Source organism: Enhydra lutris, unplaced genomic scaffold (genome assembly GCF_002288905.1).
Source record: "Enhydra lutris kenyoni isolate GAN:26980312 unplaced genomic scaffold, ASM228890v2 scaffoldscaffold8, whole genome shotgun sequence".
Taxonomy (NCBI): Eukaryota; Metazoa; Chordata; class Mammalia; order Carnivora; family Mustelidae; genus Enhydra; species Enhydra lutris.
Window position 1 is genome coordinate 18,371,928 of NW_019154092.1, and position 25,041 is coordinate 18,396,968.

Genomic DNA, 25,041 nt, shown 5'->3' on the forward strand with positions numbered 1-25,041 from the left:
CTCTGTGGTATATACATACCAGTGGGCCTCAGTTACTTCATATTCCTAGAGCTTCCAAGGCTCTAACCAAAAGCTGGAGTTAACAGCCACCATCAAAACACACCCAGTTGTTTTTCTCCATTATAATCAGAAAATGAAAATTGGGAACTTTTCTTTCACACCTAGAAAATCATGTATGGGAAATGACTTATATTCAGAAATATAAAATCATAAATTTTTGAAACAGGGTTTTTTGAAGAGTGATTTTATGATGCTATTTAATTAGCAATATTTTAAATGCTTTGTATTATTGACAGTATACATATTCCTGCCTTACGGTTGTCATTTTAAATGTCTTAACCACAGAATAATTCCTTTCTCTGTTTCTTATGTTTAGTTCCCACAACTGAGAGATGTTTCTTAACTTATAGAGGAAATTAAGCCTTTCCTGAATAGTAAACTTAGAGTGTGTATCTTATTAGTTAGGACTTTGCAAAGTTCTCCAAAGTATCTCCCCGTGAGATACTTATTAATTACAAAGGGCAAAATTATAATATTACAGCAGAGAAACCAGGCAGAATTCATCTCAGTTAAACTATCAAAGTTAACTAGAAATCAGATATGTCAGTCTTATTTACCTCCTGATTTGATGCACTAAGAAGAGCACAACATTACTCCTGTTGTACTCTTACCAAAAATGCATAGCCCATGTTTTATCATGGGGAAATATGGAAAAACCCAAGTTGAAGGACAAAATAACTAGCCTTTACTTTTCAAGATTGTGTCAGGATTGTGAAAGACAAAGAAAGATGGACAGACTATCACAGATGGAAGGAGAGTGACATTAAATGCAATGTGGGGTCCTGGATTAGATCCTGGAACAGAAAAATGACATTAGAGGGACAATTGGAAAAATTTGAGTGAAGTCTGTAGATTAGTTAATAGTATTGTATCAATGTTAGTTTCTTGATCTTCATAGTTATATTATGGCTATGCAAGATGTGAAATTTTGAGAAGTCGAGTGATATACAGATACTCTATTCTATGTTTATAACTTGTTTATAGTAAGTCTGAAATTATTTTAAGATGAAACATTTAAAAAATGAAAAAAATTAACATTCATCCCCTGAGTCTAGAGAAATCAACTTCTCTTCAAGCAACTGTTGGATATTCAAGAAATTCAGTATTCTTTAGCAAGGAATGAGAAGGAAATGGCTGTTGGATAGGCGATCAAAAACGTCACTAGTTAGACTAATCCTATTCCTACAGAGCTGCCTGCGCAGCTCTTGAGGCATGATTTCCTTTTATTTTTTCTGTGGGCAATATGGATTTCAAAAACTCTGCAGCTTTTTAGTGTATCTTAATTAGTATTGATAGTTTATGTATGTCAGAATTATTTGCATAGTTGCAGAAGAAAACTCTATATGTTGTAAGTTCTTCCCATGATAAGAGTTATGTCAAAAATAAATACATTGAAACTGTGTCAGTTGATTGAGGAAAATAGGATCATTCTCTTGGTTAATAAGTAAAATTTCTCTTTCTTAATTCACTTGAAATCAAAAAGGTGAAACATTATTGTTTTACTTAGGAATAAATACACTTCTTTTCTTTTTTTTTTAAGATTTTATTTATTTATTTGACAGAAATTACAAGTAGGCAGAGAGGCAGGCAGAGAGAGGAAGGGAAGCAGGCTCCCTGCCGAGCAGAGAGCCCAATGCGGGGCTTAATCCCAGGATCCTGGGATCATGTCCTGAGCCAAAGGAGGCTTTAACCCACTGAGCCACCCAGGCGCCCCAATATACTTCTTTTCAATGATGAAAAAAAATTTTTTTAAGATCTTATCTATTTATTTGACAGACAGATCACAAGTAGGCAGAGAGGCAGGCAGAGAGAGAGGAGGAAGCAGGCTCCCCGCAGAGCAGCAGAGAGCCCGATGTGGGGCTCCATCCAGGACCCTGGGATCATGACCTGAGCCGAAGGCAGAGGCTTTAACCCACTGAGCCACCCAGGCGCCCCTGATGAAAATATTTTTAATCATTTGAGATTTAAAATTATGAACTGTACTTATTCTGTTGTTTTCATCTCCATTTTTATTTACAGCCCAACTAGTGTTGGTTGCTACAAACATTGCTAATCACAAGATAAGTACCATACCAAACTTATTCCCTCTGGCTCTTTTTTTTTTTTTTTTTGAGAGAGAGAGAGAGTGCGGGCAGTACAGGAGCAGAGAGTGGCACAGAGGGAGAGAGAGCATCTTAAGCAGGTTCCACCTCAGAGTGGAGCCCATCTCTGAGCTCCATCTCACCACCTTGAGATCAAGACCTGAGCCGAAAATGAGTGAGATACTTAGCTGACTGAGCCACCCAGGCGCCCCACTTCTGCTTTTCTACTACCAAACACGTAATGTTTCAGAGTTGATTAGTAGTTAGACAATGAGTTTTTTATATTGTGCCTTGGTTCCTTGTTGATTAATGATTTTCTTTATGTTGGATTAACAACCATTGATTAGAATGACATCCTTTAATCACAATGTTGGTCACTTTTAAGAAGCAGTACTGAGGGGCGCCTGGGTGGCTCAGTCAGTTAAGCATCTGCCTTCAGCTCAGGTCATGATCTCAGGGTCCTGGGATTGAGTCAGGCTCCCTGCTCAGTGGGGAGCCTGCTACTCCCTTTCCCTTTGGTGCTCCCCCTGCTTGTGTTCTCTCGCTCTGTCAAATAAATAAACAAAATCTTAAAAAAAAAAATAAGAAGCAGTACTGAAACCCAGAAATTACTGTGTTTACTATTTGACTGCACGTTTCAAACTTCATTCACTACATGTTTTTAAAGGAATTTAGTTTTATTAAAATGGATTCTTCATGTAGGTCTAGTGATTCTACTTTCTACAATATTACTATTTTAAATGATAGATTTATAACTACAAGGTAATATTTCCTCTTAGCTTGAATCAGAATATTTCCCTGAAGTTGAGTCATGACGCATAATTAGAAACAATCTAGATTTGCTTATCACAAATATACTTTTTTATTACAGACATTTTACACAGAATGTATTTTGCTATACCTATAACCAACCTATAATATAGGTTACCAATTGGTAACCTATATTACCAATCAGCTACATGAGAAACATTAAATTTGTAAATGACTGCCAAATTTTACTTTCTCAAAGATCATCTATAACACTTGTGATTTTTTTTTTTTTGAAGATTTTGTTTGTTTATTTATTTGAGAGAGAGAGAATGAGCAGGGGGGAGAGGCAGAGGGAGAGGGAGAAGCAGACTCCCCTCTGAGCAGGGAACCCAATGTAGGACTAGATCCAAGGATCCCGCTATCATGACCTGCACCAAAGACGGATGCTTAACTGAGCTACCCAGGTGCCCTACACTTTTGAATTTTAGAGTGGAAACCCAGTTGGTTTTTCAGTAGCTGATAATAATATCTTACTTCACTTGTAGTTTACAGAGTCATTTGATCCTCTTAGCAACCTTCTAATATATATTGTAATTGCTTTGTACCTATGTACATCAGGTAGCTTGGGGTTGTACATTTTGGAAGCATAGGTAAGTAATTGAATGCCCTTTACTTTTATTGCGTATATTACCATAATCCCTCTCTGTCAGTATGTTTTATAGTATACAGTTTGGTGTAAGAATGATCAGGATGCCTTGTTTCCATGTTGTTAGAATAGCTGTATTTATAAGATAAGGATTCCCTATGCTTAGAAGAGGAATCAATAACTACACCATATTTTGTCCATCACTTGGTTGTTTCAGACCCGTGTTTAGATGATAGTTGTCTCTACACGTTAATGCTTTTCTCTTACACAAATTCATTTATAAAATTAAACATGTAAAAGCATTGATATCTGAATATTATGAGATTGTTTTGAAAAGTTATACTTCAGCTGTGTCTGATTGTTTTCACCTGCTTGTGAACATGGACTACATCTGTTTTTGCCAATGTGTATCCGTTATTACCAACCGATTGACTGTCTTAATGGCCAGTGAATCTGATCATCCTATTTGTTTGCCGTTCTTTAAAGAAAAATAACTACTTAAATTTCCTCTGAGGAAATATAAAGATAACATTTACCATATTCAGCCATCCAGCTTTATAATAGTCAAGATAATTCCCTTTTTAGCTGCCAAGAAATTTTAAAATTCTAAAGTATAAACTACCCACCTACAAATAAACCCTTCTAAATTAGTTTTTTTTTTTAAAGATTTTATTTAATTATTTGAGAGAGAGAGAGAGCATGAGAGAGAGCATGAGAGGAGAGAGGTCAGTGGGAGAAGCAGACTCCCTGCCAAGCAGGGAGCCCGATGTGGGACTCGATCCCGGGACTCCAGAATCATGACCTGAGCTGAAGGCAGTTGCCTAACCAACTGAGCCACCCAGGCGCCCCTAAATTAGTTTTTTTAAGATTTTATTTATTTGAGAGAGAGGGAGCATGAGTAGGGGAAAGGGACAGAGGCAGAGGGAGAAACAGGCCCAATCTGACCAAGGTCGACCTGACCCATGGGATCATGACTTGAGCTGAAGGTAGACGCTTGATCAACTGAACCACTTATGTGCCCCTGAAATTATTTTGAAATGAAGAAATTTTAAAAATTACAAAGAAAAAAATCCTGTAGTTGTGCAGGACTATTTGCATACTTTTAATTCCTTATAACAAAGTTTATGGAGCATATAACCTGAACACATAATTTTCTCCATTTTCTTCATTCATAGTACTACCTATGTCTCTTACTACAGTGCTTCTGTACCCCTCCAGTATATGACATTGATTTTAAAGTAATGAGAAGACTGGCATATGTAGTATGTGGGCATGTTATCTGTCATTTTATAGTTACATTTTCATATACAAGGTTTATCCACTTTTACATGCCAGTTATTATTTACATGCCATTTATTTAAAATGTGCATTTGTCAGGGTACCTGGGTGGCTCAGTCAGTTGGGTGTCTGCCTTTGGCTCTGGTCAAGATCCCAGAGTCCTGGAATCGAGCCCTGTGTCTGGCTCCCCACTTGGTGGAGATCCTGCTTCTCCCTCTGCCCCCCAGCCCATTCGTTGCTCTGTCTCTCAAATAAATAAATAAAACTTAAAAAAAAAATAAATAAAATGTTAATTTACCTCCGAAAGACAGAAAGCTACCTACTAGGAAAATGTTACTGAGACTCCAGTAAAATGCTGCCTGTGGGGGCACCTGGGCAGCTCAGTCGTTAAGAGTCTGCCTTGGGCTCAGGTCATGATCCCAGGGTCCTGGGATCGACCCACATATTGGGCTTCCTGCTCAGCCCCAGTCCCCCTCCTTGTGTTCCCTCCCTTGCTGTCTCTCTGTCAAATAAATAAATCTTTAAAAAAAAAAGAAAAAACAACTGCTTATGGGATAGATACATCGAGATTATCTTAATTAGGTAAGGGAGATTGGTTATTTATTTTTGTTTTGTTTTTTAAAGATTTTATTTATTAGAGAGAATGAGCTAGGGGGTGGGAAGAGGGGGAAAAGCAGACTCCCCACTGAGCAAGGAGCCTGATTCAGGGCTCCATCCCAGGACCCTGGGATCATGACCTGAACCCAAGGCAGATGTTTAACTGACTAAGCCACCCAGGCACCTGAGGTTGGTTACTTGTATAGTAGTAACCAGCTTCCTTTGGTTGAGGTCCAAGGTAGACCTATCTTACAATATATTTCACTCTTAATTTTTTTGAAAGTGCATGACTGGTTTTTTGTACCATTTAGAATTCATCAATTTGCTTTCTTAAGGAATTTGTTAAGTTATTCATGTAATTAGTAGAATCCCATTATGTGTACCACTGAGTTGACATAAATTTTTTTTTAATTTTTTAATTTTTTATTAACATATAATGTATTATTAGCCCCAGGAGTACAGGTCTTTGAATTGCCAGATTTACACACTACACAGCACTGCACTCACCATAGCACATACCCTCCCCAATGTCCATAACCCAGCCACCCCTTCCCCACCCCCTCCCCCAGGACATGAATTTTTTTTTTTTTTAAGGTTTTTAAAATTTATTTGGCAGAGAGGGAGAGAGAGACAGTGAGAGGGGGAATACAAGTAGGGGGTGTGGGAGAGGGAGAAGCAGGCTTCCCGCTGAGCAGGGAGTCCAATGTGGGGCTCGATGCTGGGATCATGACCTGAGCTGAAGGCAGACGCTTAAGGAAGATGCTTAAGGACTGAGCCACCCAGGCGCCCCGAATATTTTTTTAATTGAGATTAGTTTTCATTTAAACTTAGGCCATAAGTCTATTTGGTTTTAAAACAAATGCTATTATGTTCTGAATCATTCTAAATAGACAGGAATAGAATATGTATATGTAGGAAAATCAAATATCACATTACTATTACGAAGTTTTCTCTTTTGTTCATAATTTAAGAAAAAACATTTTGCTATGACCTTTTCATTCCTTTAGAGAGAAAGAGAGGGTAATTTTTCAACGTATGATCTGGAATGTAATATTTGATTGTTATATTTTTATGATACAGGTTATTTAGATTAAATAATAAATTCAAATGGGTGCTGGCAGCTAACAGTCCATTAACTTAGAGAAAGTGTTCATTTTTCCCCCAAATTTAGATAAGTTCTTAGTTTGGTTATATTTGTTTGCAAAGTAGGATCAATGAAATCTTGGTACTACCTCTGAATTAAATACATTTTCTAGAAGTATTAATAGACAATTTTTTTAAAAGATTTTATTTATTTATTTGACAGAGAATGAGATCACAAGTAGGCAGAGAGGCAGGCAGAGAGAGAGGGGGAAGCAGGCTCCTCGCTGAGTAGAGAGTCCAATGCGGGGCTCAATCCCAGGACCCTGAGATCATGACCTGAGCCGAAGGCACTTAACCCACTGAGCCACCCAGGCGCCCCAAAAATCTTTTGTTAATTGAGTGGGAAATAGCCAAATTAATGAGTTTCAGCTATCACTATATTATATCCAAAATTTCAGATGTCTACATACACTACCAGAGCTATATGCAATAGACTGTTACTCTTTCTCTTTGATGTATTGATTTTTTCCTTTTTCATTTAATGTGAATTATTCAGCCAGAATGTACAAAGTATTCTCTATATTGGGTATCTGACATTTTTACTTAGTTGTTTGACTCTGTTTTGCTGCCAGTTATATTACATTCTAGCCATTTTGATACAGTCATTTTGACATCTACTTTTTGTAGTGGACTAGTTGTCATCTGATATTTTAGACTCTTGAGGGGACTGGGGAAGATGTTTCAATCACAGTATTATCTTTTTCATCTTTAAGACCATAGAGAAAATCCCAGTCAAATTTCTAATGGGCTTTCTTAGAATTAAATTATATGCATACTTTATATAATAATGTGATTTTTTTTTTTTAAATATGATGGAGAGGTAGAATATGACATTACCTTTGAAAATAATCAGGTAATCTACTAGAAGAACATTTTAGATGTCTTTGTTTTTTTTTGTTTTTTTTTTTTAAAGATTTTATTTATTTATTTGTCAGAGAGAGAGAGGGAGAGAGAGCGAGCACAGGCAGACAGAATGGCAGGCAGAGGCAGAGGGAGAAGCAGGTTCCCTGACGAGCAAGGAGCCCGATGTGGGACTCGATCCCAGAACACTGGGATCATGACCTGAGCCGAAGGCAGCTGCTTAACCAACTGAGCCACCCAGGCGTCCCAGATGTCTTTGTTTTTTCTTGACTATGAAATCACAATGATACGCACGTACATAGAATTTACTGAGTGCTTGTACTGTTCTGCATGCTATGCATACATTAGTGTTTAGTCCTTGCAAATACTTTCTTAGATAAATGGTAATGTATCCACATTTTTTGAGGCACAAAGAGTTTAGATAACTTGCACTGGGTCACACAGCTGACAACTGAGAGCTGAGATTCAAAACTAGATGTTAGGATATACGGTTCGTGTGTTTTCACTCCACTGTTAGGTCTGGCTAAAAATTAATACCAAATAAGTTTAGGTAATACAGACATTAACAAGAAAGTATATATCTCCCATAATTGGAATAGAGATGAGTGGAGATATCTGTTACTTACATTAACAAATGTAGAACAGTGTATACTTTAACAGCATTTTTTACAACATTGAGTCAATGATGGCATCAGAATCTACTCCTTCCTCTGTGTTCCAGCATTGTATAATGAATGCCCGGTACTTAGAATAATACCTTCACAGTACATAAAAACACTGTAGAACAAATTCTAGTATAATTTGAACTGTGATTAACAAGATATTTAAACTTTACCTTTGAAGTTATTCATTTTAGTATAAGAAATACATGTTATGGGTGAGACCATAATTTGGGGTTCTTATAGTAGAATTCTCCTTTTATGATAATTATCCTATTACAACTTTTCTATAAACTTATTTCTTGACTTTCAGAGATGCACAGAGACTAGAGGAATTCTTCACCAAAAATCAACAGCTGAGAGAGCAACAGAAAGTCCTCCATGAAACCATTAAAGTTTTAGAAGATCGGTGAGTCTGGTTCTTCGGTGTTCTCGAGTAGGAGGTGATTCCCCCTGCATAGAACATTGGTTTTGACTTATAAACAGTTCTGGGACTAAAAGTGCCCTTTTCCAACCTGATGTCAACTTTGAATAAATACTGTATGAATTTAAGGATATATACTTACAAGTTTGTTTTTTATTAATTACAGCAATCTCATCAGTTTACCCTTTAAGTAATATTTCTTTATCTGGTGTTTGATGTAGGACAAGCTTAAGAGTAGCTCTAAGTAATTAGAATTAATTTTCTGATTTATTTGATGGCTTAATTCCATTTTTACATCTAAGTAGGTGGAAAATGCTTCACAATTCTATTTGTCTTCGTATTTCCCTTTTCCCCCTGCATATTTCTCTGTTTGCAGGCAGTCTAGGGATTCTTCTGAGTATTTCTACAATAATGCCTATCACTTACTTTACTTCCAGATACATACTTTACTTTTCCCACCTATGAGATTAATACCCTAGATTTAGAAAGACTTCCAGGATTTGCTATATTCCTCCATCTGAACTGTAAGTGCTATTTAAGACCTTGAACTACCTATAACAAGTAACAGTTAATAATTTTCTTTTGTTATTATTTTGTATATGTTACAGAAGGGCTGGTGGTTTGAGTTTGCCTCTGTACCTTTAGTGGTGGGATAATCCACACCTGGGCAGACTACAGTTGTACACTTGTCTTCCACAACTGCTGTTCCCAGAGGGTGCGCAGTTTACTGCAGTAGGCAGCCTGTTGTGGAATAAAGCTGCATAGGCTTCGGAGTCATAGCTGTGAATTTGAATTTCAAGCTTATACTGTGCCCTTGATTCAGATTCATAAATATTTGAGTCTTTACTATGATCTAGGTGTTGCTCTTAGGTGCTAGGGATAATACTGTCCATGGTATGTCATGGAGCTGATATTTGGTTTTCAGAGGTTTGGAGTGAGTCATACAAATAAGGTGATTTCAGACTGTAAGTGCTATGAAGAATTAAAATGGAATGATACAAGTAAGTGATCATAGACATTGATTTGGAAGTGAAGGGATGGGAGTCAAGGATGGCCTTTCAGAGGAGGTGCCATTTGAACTGAGACCTGAATGATTCAGGTAAGAGCTAGTCACTTGAAGAACTAAACTTGAAGAGATAAACTTGAAGAGATAAAAAGAGAACAGACAAATGCAAAAGTTTTAGGGAGAAAAAAGTTTTGAAACATTTGAAGAATAGGAAGTCCAGGGGTGTCTGGGTGGCTCATTCGTTAAGCAGCTGCCTTCGGCTCAGGTCATGATCCCTGGGTCCTGGGATCAAGCCTCAGCAGGAAGCCTGCTTCTCTCTCCCACTCCCCCTGCTTGTGTTCCCTCTCTTACTGTGTTGTGTCTCTCTCTGTCAAATAAATAAAGTCTTTAAAAAAAAAAATAGGAAGTCCACTGTGGTTCTTAATTAATAGGAGGGTTAATGATAGGAGATAAGATTGGAAAGGTGGGAGTAACTAGATTATGTAGGATCATGGGCAAAAAGTTTGGATTTGAATTGCAATGGGAAGCAATTGGAGGGTTTAAGTAGGGAAATTACAAAGGGATATGAGCAGATATTGACAGCATCTGTTATATCCACATGTAGATTTCAAGTAGATGGTTGTATATGTGAGTCTGAAACTAACTAGAGAAATTCGGGCTAGAGAAAAGAATTTGAATGTAATCCTCTGCATATAAATGGGATTTAAAAACCTAGAGACTGGATAAGAGATCTAAGGACATCTTAAAGGGTATTGGAAGAAAATTGGAAGAGGTGTTAGTGTGGAATCCTTGGACGTACTAATTAAGCTTTAATGAAGAATAAGGTCCCGGCCAACGAAAAAATATTGTGAAACAAAAATTATCAGAGTGGAAGAAAAGCCAAGAATATATGACATGACACTAATCATACCTTCTCAGGGCTACTTGGATGATTAAGTAAGATTAATACAATTAAAAGTACATATAGTGATTTTTAGAAACTTATGGTATCCCTCCTAATTGGTGACTGTGGTTCCAGCCACTTAGCACTCCAGTCTGTACTGTGTGTCATAGCCAGGCCCAGTCTCTCTCCAGCTGAGGTATCAGGAAACTAGTCCAGGATCAAAAATGAAATCATCAGGAGCACCTGGGTGGCTCAGTCACTGAGTGTCTGCCTTTGGCTCAGGTCATGATCCCAGGGTCCTGGGATTGAGCCCCGCATCGGGCTCCCTGCTCAGCGGGAAACCTGCTTCTCTCCCACTCCCCCTGCTTGTGTTCCCTCTTCCGCTCGCTGTTTCTCTGTCAAATAAATAAGTAAAAATCTTTAAAAAAAAAAAAAAAAAAAAAGGAAATCATCAGCTATTCTTCTCTTAGTGTAGTGAGTCATATCCTTGTTTTCACTGGATATGTAGTGGAGCATTTGGGAGGAATGGTGGAGAGGACATCTTTCTCGGGCTTTAACTCTCCAGCGATTGATATGTATTGGGGGCTCACTTTGTATCCAGACATCTAACACCTGATCTTCACACTAATGCTGTAAGGTAGATAGTAAAACCATTTTATGTGTGAGGAAACTGAGCTGGCAAAGATTTAAGAAACCATCGCTAGATGACAGTTTGTGGATAATTAGGTTAAATTTGACTTTACAAACCCCCCCAGTTTCTGTTTTCCTGAAGCCTTGTCTGTATATTTTCTTAATTTTGTAAATGTTATGTAAAGACTGATCATATCAAAGTATTTGTACTTGACCTAATATGCATCTATTGAAACAGATACTCTGAAATATTAATTCCCCAACATTGTCCACTTTCTAGTCTGACTTTTTGGGGATTTTTTTTTTTTAATTTATCTTTTAAATTGCTACTAATTCTGTTCTGTCTTTAAATGTCTAAGTAGATAACATTTGGTAAAGTTCTGCCTTACTTAAAATTTCATTTTAGTTTTATTTTGTATGAGAATGATATCTATAGCAAGTTTTTAAAAAACTATAAAAGTAAATGTTTTGCTAAGACCTTTAAAAAGCAAAACGTGTTTTGTTAAAATTTCTAAACAGTAATTCTGAAACTTGCTGCTTACTCTTCATAGGATGAAACAAATTTTATTTTTATGCTAATGTAAAAACATTGTGAGATGTTTAGATGAGAGGAATTACTCAGTAAAGGTAAATTAGATACTAAAAAGTTATAATTTTATGTGGCTGCTTTATGTTCTACTACTGCTGTTATAATAGACTTTCCTTAGAGAAAACAAAGTATTTCACTAAATCTAAGAAATAGTTACTGTGTGGAGTAGATAGAATGCATTAAAAAAAAAAAAAAACTGAACAAAGCAGTTAAGTAATGATTGTCTAATAGATTTCAGTATTTTTAAAAGCATTTTTGGCAGTCATAGGAAACTTGTATTTCATCTGTCATTGAAAGGGAAAATTTGTACTCATAATCAGAGGACTTAGGGTTGTGCAACTATTTTTCAAATACTAGACTAAATGTCCTCTTTTTGTCTTACTCATAGGTTTAAATTTAAATATATTCTTCAGGAGACCTCTGACTTTCTAGACTGGGTTTAGTTCTGCTGGGTACTTTCATAGTACCCCCTATTTCCACTGTCATGATTCTTTGCCATAATTACTTTGCCGTAATTACTTTTTTATTGCCTCTCTTTTTTTAATACACTATAAACTCTTTAAAAGAAAAGACAGGGCACTGTTGTATTTTAGCACGTACAGTACTCTTTGTACATGTTTTGAAAATTTATTCATTTTGAAAATGAATAAATTTGAGGAAATCTTGTTGGGGTATAGCAAATAATTGAGCATACTTGTTAATCTGCTAAGTTTTCCAATTGCAAAATGAAAGGTTTTACTTCTTCATCCCTATGAACAAACTGAAGTATAACTCATGATATTTGTTGCTTTCTGATCTTACAAGTAGAATTACTCTTCTTTCCCTGTTACCTATATACAGCAACTGAAATTGCATTCATTCTCCTGTGAAATTGAGGCTGTTTCTTTCTCTGATAGCATCAGTGGAAAATAGGCAAGAGGAAAGCGGTGGAACCTTGCTGATGGAAATAGGAGCTAGCATATTTTCTCACATTCATTTAAATTTAAACTAGGATCTGGAAGCAATCAAGAGTTGACACTTTTCCACAGATATTGTTATCAAGAATGGCAGTTAATTGGAGAAAACTAGAAGTAATAAAGAAGCTAGGGAATATTGTTTCATTTTATAGCTGCCTATATCAGTGGCATTTTTGAACTTGAAAACTAGGGATTCCAAGGAATTCTTTTTGATGATACGTCATGACATTTTAATGTATTTTAGATTTGATTTCTTAGAAACAATAGTGTTAATTTTTACTGACAAACTGACTAGTAGAATGACATTTAAATAATTCATAGAATTGTTTAGTGCCATTTACCTCTTTCAGTGTTTTTCAGGGACTTTTCTTTTTCTGTTTTTTATTTTACTTTTTATTTATTTTTTAAGTAAGCTTTACACCCAACATGGGGCTTGAACTCACTACACTGAGATCAAGAGTCACATGCTCTACTGACTGAGCCAGCCAGCCATCCCTTCAATGACTTTTCAATGTCATGTTCTCTTCGGCCCTTATGGCTTAGTAATTCTGTGTATAAATTATTTACCACAGTCAGGTCAGCTATTTCAATGTTTATTACATGGACCCTAAGCTATTAATTACAGCAATGTTTAAAAGAGAAATGTAAATACGAAATGTCAGGTACTTTAAGCAAATAGTTAAAATTGAGTTCCCTCTTATAATAGTTTGATAGTGTTTGGGTTTTGGAATGGTTTACAGAGACTTATTTTCTTTGGAATTTTAAAGGCATAAATAGACTTTACCGTTAGCTTTAGAAATGCTTGAGAATCTGGGTGCCTGGGTGGCTCAGTGGGTTAAGTCACTGCCTTCGGCTCAGGTCATGATCTCAGGGTCCTGGGATCGAGTCCCACATTGGACTCTCTGCTCAGCAGGGAGCCTGCTTCCCTTCCTCTCTCTCTCTGCCTGCCTCTCTGACTACTTGTGATCTCTGTCAAATAAATAAATAAAATCTTTAAAAAAAAAAAAAAAGAAATGCTTGAGAATCTGAAGACACAAATATTAATAGCAGAAAGACAAGAAAGTGTATATCCTTTTCAGTACCTTAATACTCAAAAAGATGTCATACAAAGTATTCAAGAATATAATACTGTTAAATTTAAATGCTGTGATGAAAGGAATATGCTATCTAGCTTACTTTATGTTCTCCCTTTTGAATTTTTATTCAAGTAATGCATGTACATTATAAAGATACGTAGTTACCATAAAAAAAGGTTTTTTGTACCTGTCTTTCCCCACCCCTGTCAGTCACAGTTCTTAGTTTTCCAAAGTTCTAAATGATGTATTTGCTTTTTATTTTTTTTTAAGATTTTATTTATTTGAGAGAGAAAAGGAGCACACGAATGGAGGAGGGGGAGAGGGAGAAGGACAAGCACACTCCCCACTGACCAGGGAACCTGTTGCAGGGCTCCATCCCAGGACCCCAGGATCTTGACCTGAGCCAAACTGAGACACTTAAATGACTGAGTCACCCATGCACCCCATCAATGATGTATTTTTACTTTAACACTTGATTTATCAATTTGAGATATCTGTTTACTTCTTACTATGACAATGAGAATACTTTTTATCTCTCGCGTATTCTTGAATAGTTACTATTTTAGTTCTTCTATGTTACCTTTGAACCTTAATACATACATTTATGTAAAAGTACGTCTTTACGAGGAATATATTTTAGGAAAATGTCTGAACAGTCTCCCTGAACTCACCACTATATTTGGAGGAAGGTATTGATACTTCAGCCTTTCCCTGTGTCATTCTTCTTCTCTTCTACTTCCCACCCTGTGTTAACCTGAATCTTTCCATGTAAGTAATATTGACAGTCTTGACAATGGTTACATTGTTTTCTGTTACCAGATCTCAATCTTTTGTATTTGGGTTATAATTTAATTATAGAAGCTGAAAAATAGTAAATAGTGTTTATTTATTGACTCTGTAAATACTCTCTGCTGAGCCAGGATAACATTTTCTTCTCTATAGATCCGATGTCATGACCTCTGTGCCACTCAAGGAGACTGTTTCTAATGTCCAGGCCACATAGTTACTTTTCTACTCTGTTTCAAATCAGCTGCTCAAATTAACCTCAAATCAGCCCATAATGTGCTATGACAAGGACATATTTGTATGAGCTTGGCTGTGCTTGTCCTAGAAGTTGTAACTACTTTTTTTCATGTTGAGATAAGAAACATGTTTTCCTTACTAGGTCATTAATATTATGTAGTGTGTTAGTTATTCTATTTATTGATTATAATCCTTTTTGTTCCTTTTCTTGAAGGCATACTTCTTGGGCTAAAAAACTTTCTGTACTGAGCCACCCAGATGCCCCTGGTTTTGTTTGCATGCTATATATTTTTTCCATCCTTTTGCCTTGAGTGTATTTGTATCTTGGAATCTAAAGTATGTCTATTGTAGGGATACTTGGGTGGTTCAGTCATTAACCAACTCTTGATTTGGGATCAGGTCATGATCTCACAGTGGTGAGAACAAGCCCCACATGGGGCTCTGCTCTCATAGGGGAGTTTGCTAGAGTCTTTCTCTTTCACTCTCCCTCTGCCCAGCCCCCTCACCCTCAATTCAGGATGCACATGCCATTTCTCTCTAAAATAAATAAATCTTTTTTTAAAAAAGCATGTGTCTACTGTAGATAGCATAAAGTTGATTCATTTTTTTGTTCTGACAGTTTCTGCCTTTTGATTGGAGTGTTGTTTTTTTTTTAAGATTTTATTTATTTATTTGTTAGAGAGAGAGAGAGAGAGAGAGAGAGAGAGAGCATGAGCACAGGCAGACAGAGTGGTAGGCAGAGGCAGAGGGAGAAGCAGGCTCCCCTCCGAGCAAGGAGCCCGTTGTGGGACTCGGTCCCAGGACGCTGGGATCATGACCTGAGCTGAAGGCAGCCGCTTAACCAACTGAGCCACCCAGGCGTCCCCCAGTGTTTTATCAATTAATAATGTAATTATTGATACAGTTGGATTTATGCCATCTTGCTTTCTGTATGTCTCATATTTTTTTTGTTCCTCCTTTTCTGCCCACCCCTGCCCCCACCCCAAGACTCACTTTTTCTAGAACTCTTTATTATTGATATGGTAAACATTCTAAGGATGATGCTCTGGTTTTCTTTTCTTTTTTTTTTTTTTTTCTTTTTTAAATATTTTATTTATTTATTTGACAGAGAGAGAAATCACAAGTAGGCAGAGCAGCAGGCAGAAAGGTGGGGGTGGGGGAGGAAGCAGGCTTCCTGCTGAGCAGAGGGCCTGATGTGGAGCTCAATCCCAGGACCCTTAGATCATGACCTGAGCCAAAGGCAGAGGCTTAACCCACTGAGCCACCCCGGTGCTCCAATGCTCTGTTTTTCTTATCTTTTCTATTTTCTCTTTGTTTTTTGGGGAGATTTTCTCAACTTTATTTTCTCATCTTCTGTTGAGTTTGGAGTTTTTCCTGCTGCTATATTTTTAACTTCTAGGATTTTTTGGTTTTGTTCCCAGGATATTTCCTTTTACTGCAGTCCTGTTTTCATGTCATAGTTTAGTATCTTCTTCAATTCTCCTGAGAGTATTCTTTACAGTTTGACAATGGTGGTATTTTTTTTTTAATTCTATGTAGCTTTAATTTTTAAAGATTCATTTATTTAGGAGAGAGAGAGAGAAAGCACACACAAGTGCAAGTTGGGGGAAGGGGGAAGAGACGGAGAGGGAATCTCCAGCAGACTCCCTGCTGAACCAGAGCAAGATGCGGCACTTAGTGCAGGAGTTGATCTCACAACCCTGAGACAACAACCTGAGCCTACATCAAGAGTCAGACTCATAACTAACTGAGCCACCCAAGTAACCCTCTTTTTTTTTTTTTAGTGTCTTTAGTCTCTTTTTTTTGTTTTAAGATTTTATTTATTTGACAGAGAGAAATCACAAATAGGCAAAGAGGCAGGCAGAGAGAGAAAGAGGAGGAAGTAGGCTCCTTGCCAAACAGAGAGCCCAATGCGGGACTTGATCCCAGGACCCTGAACTCATGACCTGAGCCAAAGGCAGAGGCTTAACCCACTGAGCCACCCAGGCGCCTCATGTTTTAGTCTCTTACTTTATCTCAGCTATCTGTTGATCTTCATTATCTATTCATATTTAAGAGAGGTGGATGAAAGTTGGAAGCTCTGAGTGGAATTGTGGGCTATGACCTTCCCTGCAGGTTGATCTGCCTTGTGTGTTTCACTGATAATTCTCTAATGTCAGTATCTTTAGATCTGATTTCCTAGAGGAGGCTCCTTTATTCTGCTTCCTGGAATGTGTAATAGGGTTGGCTACCAAAGTTCTGGAAGCCAAATAGATGATGAGGGCCTAGGCTAGGGCCTGAGAATTTGGCATGCATAGACATTCATTTCATTATTTTACTCCTCCCCTTACCTATACCTCGTATCTCCCAAACCAGTGTCTGTTTTAGACCCTCTAGAGACTCAACTAGCAGTATTCTGCTGGGAATGGAAGGGGTGATCACTTGAGTGTTCAGAATATAAGAGAAAATATGTTGGTATGATGATTTCTTGAAATACTGTAAATCACTCACACTGAGTACCAATTTTTTAAACTTCTGCAAATTCTGCTTTATATATCAGGTTGGTTCTAAGTCAGTGCTGTCTGATAGTTTTCTGTGATAATGGAAATATTTTATATCTACACTGCCTAATACGGTAACATCTAGACATGTGGCTTTTGAGTACTTGAGCATAACTGAGTTCAATTTCAATTTTAATTTATTTAAATTGGAATAGCCATATGTAGCTGTGGCTACCATATTGGACAACAATTCTAGACTTTTCCCATCATTGGCTTAGGATTCAGCATTCCTAGGGAGTTTCAATTTTGTCCACCCACTACCTAGCTTTAAGGTTTTTGTTTGTTTTCTCTCCCATTAGGCCTGTCCTGGTGGGTTTGTGTTTTTAAAAATATACATGTATCTTTGCTATAGTTTTGTAGGATCTTGGGAAGGAGCAAAAGTTGATGGAAATGTTAACTCTGTCATCTTTACTTAGATGTTTGTCATATAAAATGATTTCAAAGATCTTGACTGTCCTAATTCCTGTCTTTGGAACATACTCTAATTAAACTGTGATGTCCAATTCTTTATTTCTTCATCCTAGGCATTCTGATTTTATTATTGCATCCTATCTATGATCTCTAATCTTTATTTTTTACATCCATATCAACATTGCTGATATGAGTTTTACTTTCTTGTAAAATTCCCTAGGTTCTTTTTGTTTGTTTTAGTTGTACAGTTTTAATTTTTTACCTCCTTAACTTATACCTCATGGCTTATACTACCATGCTATGACTTCCATAGACACTTAAATGCTTAGTATCTTACTGACAGGTTATCAAGTTAAAGTTATTACTTAAGATTATGTATTTCCCAAATTTCTGATGTGGGGTATATGTCTCCTTTTTAACTATATTTTTTCCTGATTAATAAATAATAAAATTAGAGAAATTTTGAAAAAGAGAAAAACGCTAAGAAAAAAAAATCTCCTATAATACTGGTACCTATAACATAACTGTTGGGGCGCCTGGGTGGCTCAGTGGGTTAAAGCCTCTGCCTTCGGCTCAGGTCCTGATCCCAGGGTCCTGGGATCGAGCCCCGCGTCGAGCTCTCTGCTCAGCAGGGAGCCTGCTTCCCGTCCTCTCTCTTTGCCTGCCTCTCTGTCTACTTGTGAGCTCTCTCTCTGTCAAATAAATAAATAAAATCTTTAAAAAAAAATAATAATAACTGTTATCAACATTTTGAGGTACACCTTTCTCTTTACCACTCTCCAGCCCCTATGTGCAATATATGTATTGCCCTCTTCCCTTCAGCACTCAAATAATCAGTGAAAACTATTTTTAAAACTTTTTTTGCATAATAGTACATTTGTGAATTTTTCTAACATTGGGGTTTTTTTTAAAAAGAGTTTATTTGCTTATTTGACAGAGAGAGAGAGATCACAAGTAGGCAGAGAGGCAGGCAGAGAGAGAGGGGAAGCAGGCTCCTCACCAAGCAGAGAGCCTGACTCGGGGCTTGATCCCAGGATCCTGAGATCATGACCTGGGCTGAAGGCAGAAGCTTAACCGACTGAGCCACCCAGGTGCCCCTAACTTTGGGGCTTTTTTAATGATGAAAGGAACAAAATATAAAAGTTGTTTTGTTTGTTTGTTTGTTTACTTAGTATTCTTGGACCTTTAGTATTCATTCAGCTAAAAAAGTTGAACATTCGTTATGTGTTTGCTAACGGATAATACATCATTAAACTAGTTAATTTTCTCTGTATTTACCAAGTCAGTTCTTTAGAGCTTCAAAAAGCATAAAAATCTTGGCTTTCAAATATAATGAAGTATCTTTTAGTAGTTCAAAAAAAATTGAATTTCAGCTTTACAGAGGTATAATGGACAAATAAAATTGTAAAATAAAGTGTACATCATAATTATTTGGTGAACATATCCATAGTGAAGGAATTTCCACTAATTAACAGAACCATGATCTCATAAACTTTTTTTTTTTTTTTTTAAAGATTTTATTTATTTATTTGTCAGAGAGAGAGAGGGAGAGAGAGCAAGCACAGGCAGACAGAATGGCAGGCAGAGGCAGAGGGAGAAGCAGGCTCCCTGATGAGCAAGGAGCCCGATGTGGGACTCGATCCCAGGACGCTGGGATCATGACCTGAGCCGAAGGCAGCCGCCCAACCAACTGAGCCACTCAGGCGTCCCTGATCTCATAAACTTAATTTCTGGTGAGAACATTTAAGTTCTATTCTAAAAATATTTTGTTTTTGTTTCCTAGGTTAAGAGCAGGATTATGTGATCGCTGTGCAGTAACTGAAGAGCACATGCGGAAAAAACAGCAAGAGTTTGAAAATATCCGGCAGCAGAATCTTAAACTTATCACAGAACTTAGTGAGTTTCCTTTTCTTCATTAATTATTTAAAGTATAATGTACTGTTGTTAAAACCTATTATTAAAATGGTTGTAATCAAATGGATTGTTCACATACATTTTTTCCTCATGTGGGCAAAAGTTCAAATGTCCTTTATTCCCTTTCTGTAGATTTAACTTCATATTTATTTTAGTAAGAAATAGGATACAAAAAGGTGGGCTCAATACTATCCACATTGGCCCTCAAGTCCCACTAGCTATAAAGCAAGAAGGAAATTTCCTTCCATTATGTCTGTACTTCCTTCTTTAGTGTTATCTTTATTTCATATAATTTAACTAGTATTTAGTAAAGTTAAATACAAAAAATACAATTTAGTATTCTACAAAAGTGTATACTTTCTTTGGTTTTCATGACATACTATTACAAATATATCATTTTTAATTGAGTCTCCTTACACATTTAATGTAGGGTTTCCTTACATTCATAGCCTTCTTTTAACCTTCTTTTCATCTAATACCTCTCTTAACCTTATTCTCTATTAACACTTCATATATTCTTTTAGTGACCTTTACCTTGATTCTCTATAAACAACTCACAACCAACACATCTAAGATTTAATTAATTTATCTTCTTTTCCAAACTAAGTCCATCTTCTATTTTTTTCCTATTATATTGCTATCCTCTGGTTACTCAAACAAGAATAAATGAGTATATATAACCTCATTGTTTCAAAAGAGAAAGAATATTGTTTTATTTTGTTCCTGGGGATAATTACTGTTAACAATCTGATAATGTATCTTTCCGGGTCCAGGTTTATCTTTCTGTCTGTCTCTCCTTTGTTTTATCCCTTCCTTCTCTCTTCTCTCTCTTAACCAACTCACAGCCCTGAGATCAAGAGTCACATGTTCCACTGACTGAGCCAATCAGGTGTCCCCCTCTTCTCTTCTCTTAAATTTTAATGAGATCATACCATACTTCTTGTTCTGACATGTTTTAATTCATTTTAGGCTATGACTTAGAAGTCTTTACATGTTAATTTAAGTCTGTAGCTTCTGTGGTGTGTATGTGTGAATGGGTACATATGTTTATTTAGGAATATAAGAATGCTTTCAGTAAGTAGAAAACTATTACATCTCTGTTTAACATAGTTGAGATCTACAATTATATTATTGTTAGTATAGCAATAATCTCTGGTAATGTCTGCATACCTAATAATCAAATTACCAACAAATTTGGTTATCTGAAAAATAGCCAAACTCTTCAAAGGACTAAAGACATTGTTCTTTTTCATGGCTGCATTATATTCTATAGCACAGATGTCATTTGGCGATTCTGCTGTTGATGGACAGCTTGATTTTTGGTGGGGGGAGGTGTTTGAAAACATGCATTTCCCTGCATCTTCTTTAGCTTCGAGCAAAAATGCAGGAATTAATAATACCCTATCTTATGGGTAAAGAATGATACCTTTTTTAAGTTAGCATTCTCCTTCTAACTATTCAGGTTATTTTTTTACATGATACTCAGTTTGCATTTCTTCTTGGAGAATAGCTTGAATATCCTTTGCCTAATTTTCAGATAGACAAAATACCTCATGAATTCACTTTTAAAATGCAAATTCAAGACTGTAGATCTGTTGTTAACCTTTTCTCTAATAGCATCTCTATCTCTTCCCACACTGAGAAGCCTGGTTCTCAAAGACACAGGGATGATAGAATGAAAATACCCCCAACTACTCATTTTTTAAATCTCATAAGCACAGTAGTCTCAGAATTGCACCATTAGTAATACTACCTGTATGATTATGGCAAAGTTTAAGAAAACTAATTTTACCTTAAAATGAGCAAAAGAAAAATTGCCGAGGTCAAGTCCCAAGTTATCATAAGAATAAAAAACACCAGGGCCTTCATATATATGATTTTTTTCATGTTTCTGTTCATTGCTATTTGGATTTCTTCCTCCCTTTTCTTTCTTTTATGTTTTTACTTTCCCAGTTTTGAATTTTGAGGATGTCTGTCTTCTTATTTTATTTGTATCCGATACTTTACTTTTTGTTTTTTAATTCTTTATATCTTTTTGATCAACCTTGAAAACAAATTTTTTTAAGTAGGCTCTAGGCCAACACAGAGCTCAGACTCACAACTACAAGATCAAGAGTCACATGCTCTTCCAACTGAGCCAGCCAGGCGCCCTACAACTGTGAAATTTTACCATGCGTTCCTAAATATAAAGTTAATATCTTGACCACCTTCGAATAATACACAGACCTTAAAACACCTGAACTCTGCTTACATGCTATTTATGCCTAGCATTTCATTTCCTTTTTCTTAGCGTTCTAAGTTAGAAGCTTCTCTAAAAATGACTTTACTAAGACAGTTTTTTAAAAGATTTGCCTACATATTTTATCGGTTTCTTTGCTTATTACTACTTTTGCACCTCAGTTTCCTTCTAGGATATTATCCTTTCTGAGATACATCCTTTAGAAGGCATTTGTTAGGGGGGGTGCCCAGGTGGCTCAGTTGATTAAGCCACTGCCTTCAGCTTATGTCATGATCCCGGAGTCCTAGGATCGAGTCCCTAATCCAGCTCCCGGCTCTGCAGGGAGTCTGCTTCTCCCTCTGACCTTCTCCCCTCTCTTGCTCTCTCTCTCTCTCTCTCTCTCTCTCAAATAAATAAATAAAATCTTTTAAAAAAAAAAAAAGTATTTGTTGGTTCTAAACTTAGTTTTTATCCACAGATGTTTTTATTTTACTTTTACTTTTGTAAGGCCTATTTCAGGGTAACAATCATTTTTCTCTGACTGCTGCTAAGATTTTTTTTCTTCTTTTGGTGCTCTATAATTTTAATTCAGTTAACCAATTAACCAAGTTTTTTTTTTTTAATTCTATTTAGTATATATTACAAAATCTATGAAACCACATCTTTAATCATATCTGGAAAACTGTCAGCTACTGGCTTTTCAAATACTGTGTTTTCTCCATTCTCTGTTTTTGGATTCTGGATGAGACCTCATCATTCTGTCCTTCATATCACTTGATATCCCTTTCCTGGTTTTCATCCTCTTGTTTCTCTTTGCAGTGTTCTGAGTGATTTCAACTGTCTTTTTTTTTTTTTTAAGATTTTATTTATTTGATAGAGAGAAAGATCACAAGTAGGCAGAGAGGCAGGCAGAGAGAGAGGGGGAAGCAGGCTCCCCGCTGAGCAGAGAGCCCGATGCGGGGCTCGATCCCAGGACCCTGAGATCATGACCTGAACCGAAGGCAGACCCTTAACCCACTGAGCCACCCAGGTGCCCTTCAACTGTCTTGTTCAATATACTCATCTTTTTTTTCTTCTTCTTCTTCTTTTTTTTTTTTAAATAAGCTGTATGCCCAACATGGGGCTTGAACTCATGATCCCAAGATCAAGAGTTGCATGCTCTATTGACTGAGCCAGCCAGGCACCCCCTTCTTTATTATTTTTTTTAATGAAATGATTTTAAAAATGCAGAAAGGTAGGGAGAATAGTAAAGAACCCTCATACACAATGCATTTATCATTTTAAAACATAGAATAGTTCCCTTTCCTATTTTTTTTTTCTTTCAGGACATTGGCTTTTTTTTTTCTTTTAAGATTTTTTATTTATTTGAGAGAGGACACAAGTGAAAGAGACAACATGAGCAGGGTGGGGGAACAGAAGAAAAGGGGAAAGCAGACACCCCACTGAGAAGGGAGTCCAACATAGGGCTCAATCCCAGGACCCAAGGATCGTGACTGAAGCAAAGGCAGACGCTTAACCAACTGAGCCACCCAGGCACCCTCATAACATTGGCTTCTTGAAGTAGGGTCATTTTCCTAAAATTTTGCCACCTTCTGCATTTTTTTTTAACATTTTATTTTGTTCCTTTATTTCCTATTGAATAAATACTGGATGTGAAGGCTTGATTAAGTCTAGATTAAACATTTTTTTGACAACAGTACTTGATAGCTAACGCTGGCTACTTCATATTGCATTATATCAGGAGACAGATATTTTCAGGTTATTCCACTCTTAGGGATTCTAAGATTGATCACTGGGTTAAGGTGATAGCCATGTTTCTTTATTAGAATAGAGTCACATTTTCTCCACCAAGTAATCTGAGTGGGGGGGACGGATGTGTGATACTATGAAATCTTGCAAAAATTATAATTCTCTCTCTGTCTTTCCATAATGGTTTTCACATCTACTGGTGAGCCTTTCCTAAATTGATTCTTTAGAGATTATAAAATGCTAAATTTTCATTTCTGTTCTTTCTACATTTATTAGCTGTGTTCTTCGGAAAATAGGATTTTACCCTTATAAATTGGGACTGTTGGCTACCTTGGAATATAGTTCCTACTAGAAAGGCATGGTGCATCTTAATTTTCTCCCTTTAATTGCTAGTTTTCAGAGTAGGGTCTTCTGTAATAGTTACCTGCAGTGGTGACAAATAGGTTATGTGTGTGTGTGATGTTTCATTTTGTTTTTGATGAAAGTGGGGCTTTCTCTTTTTTGAGTATAATAAACCCATAGGATTTTATATATTGAATGTGTGTCACTCAGTTATGATCATTATTATTGATGCTCAGATTATTTCAACCTTGTCTGTCTACCCACTTTTTTGTAATCACTTCTAGTGTGTTCATTTTGGACATTCCATCTTTTAAATCTTTAACCATTTCATTACTACATAAGATATTTCTATTATCTGAAATACTTGGGAATCCATATCGGAGTTATCTTCTGCTGACTCTAGTGGTAAGGATAAGGTTTACTTTGGATCCATTCCAGGAGTTTGGGCTTAAACTGGATATCTCAGGTTCAGTCCCTCCACCAGGGCTGTGATGCCAGCATCTGCTTACTTCCACTGCTCTGTTTTAGCTCACAGTTTTGTTTTTGTTGATGATTGTGGTGGTGGTGTGGGAGTCCCTTGCATTTCTCTTCCTGTGAGCTCAGCAGTTAGTAAAAATTATGTTTTTCTGTAGGTTCTAGTTGTTTTCTAGTAAGATCACTGTTAGAATATCTAATTAAGGGGCACCTGGGTGGCTCAGTGGATTAAAGCCTCGGCCTTCGGCTCCGGTCATGATCCCAGGGTCCTGGGATCCAGCCCCGAATCAGGCTCTCTGCTTGGCAGGGAGCCTGCTTCCCCACCCACCCCACCCCTCTGCCTGCCTCTCTGCTACTTGTGATCTCTGTCAAATAAATAAATAAAATCTTAAAAAAAAAAAAAAAAGAATATCTAATTCATCCATCAATCCTCAAGTGTTTACTTAGCCCAAGAAGGGTTTTTTTTCTGCTTTTTTTTTTTAAGTATCCCTTTCCATTCTCTCTGTTTCTTCTTCTGGAACACAGATTACTAAGATGCCAGGTCCTCCCATTCTGTCTAATTTTTCTTTACACTTTGTAACTTTATCCTCTTATGCTGAGTTTTGGGAGTCCCTTAGGTAGATATTCTGTCTTCATTCACATTTAGTCTGTTTTCATCCCATTTATTATGCTTTTAATGATTATGACCTTTGTTTCTTTCATGGCCACCTGTTGCTTGTTTTTAATGAACC

The 25,041-nt window shown here is 36.7% G+C and overlaps 1 protein-coding gene across 2 annotated transcripts in view; it reads left to right on the forward strand.

The window, feature by feature from the left end:
- LOC111142446 (RB binding protein 8, endonuclease) overlaps positions 1 to 25,041 on the forward strand; it is an 89,010-nt gene that overhangs the window by 18,506 nt on the left and 45,463 nt on the right. For both annotated transcript variants that reach the window (XM_022495595.1, XM_022495594.1), the window contains exons 4-5: positions 8,389 to 8,484; positions 19,397 to 19,509. In XM_022495595.1, coding sequence (XP_022351303.1) covers positions 8,389 to 8,484; positions 19,397 to 19,509 — 209 coding nt within the window. The remainder of the gene's footprint in view (positions 1 to 8,388; positions 8,485 to 19,396; positions 19,510 to 25,041) is intronic.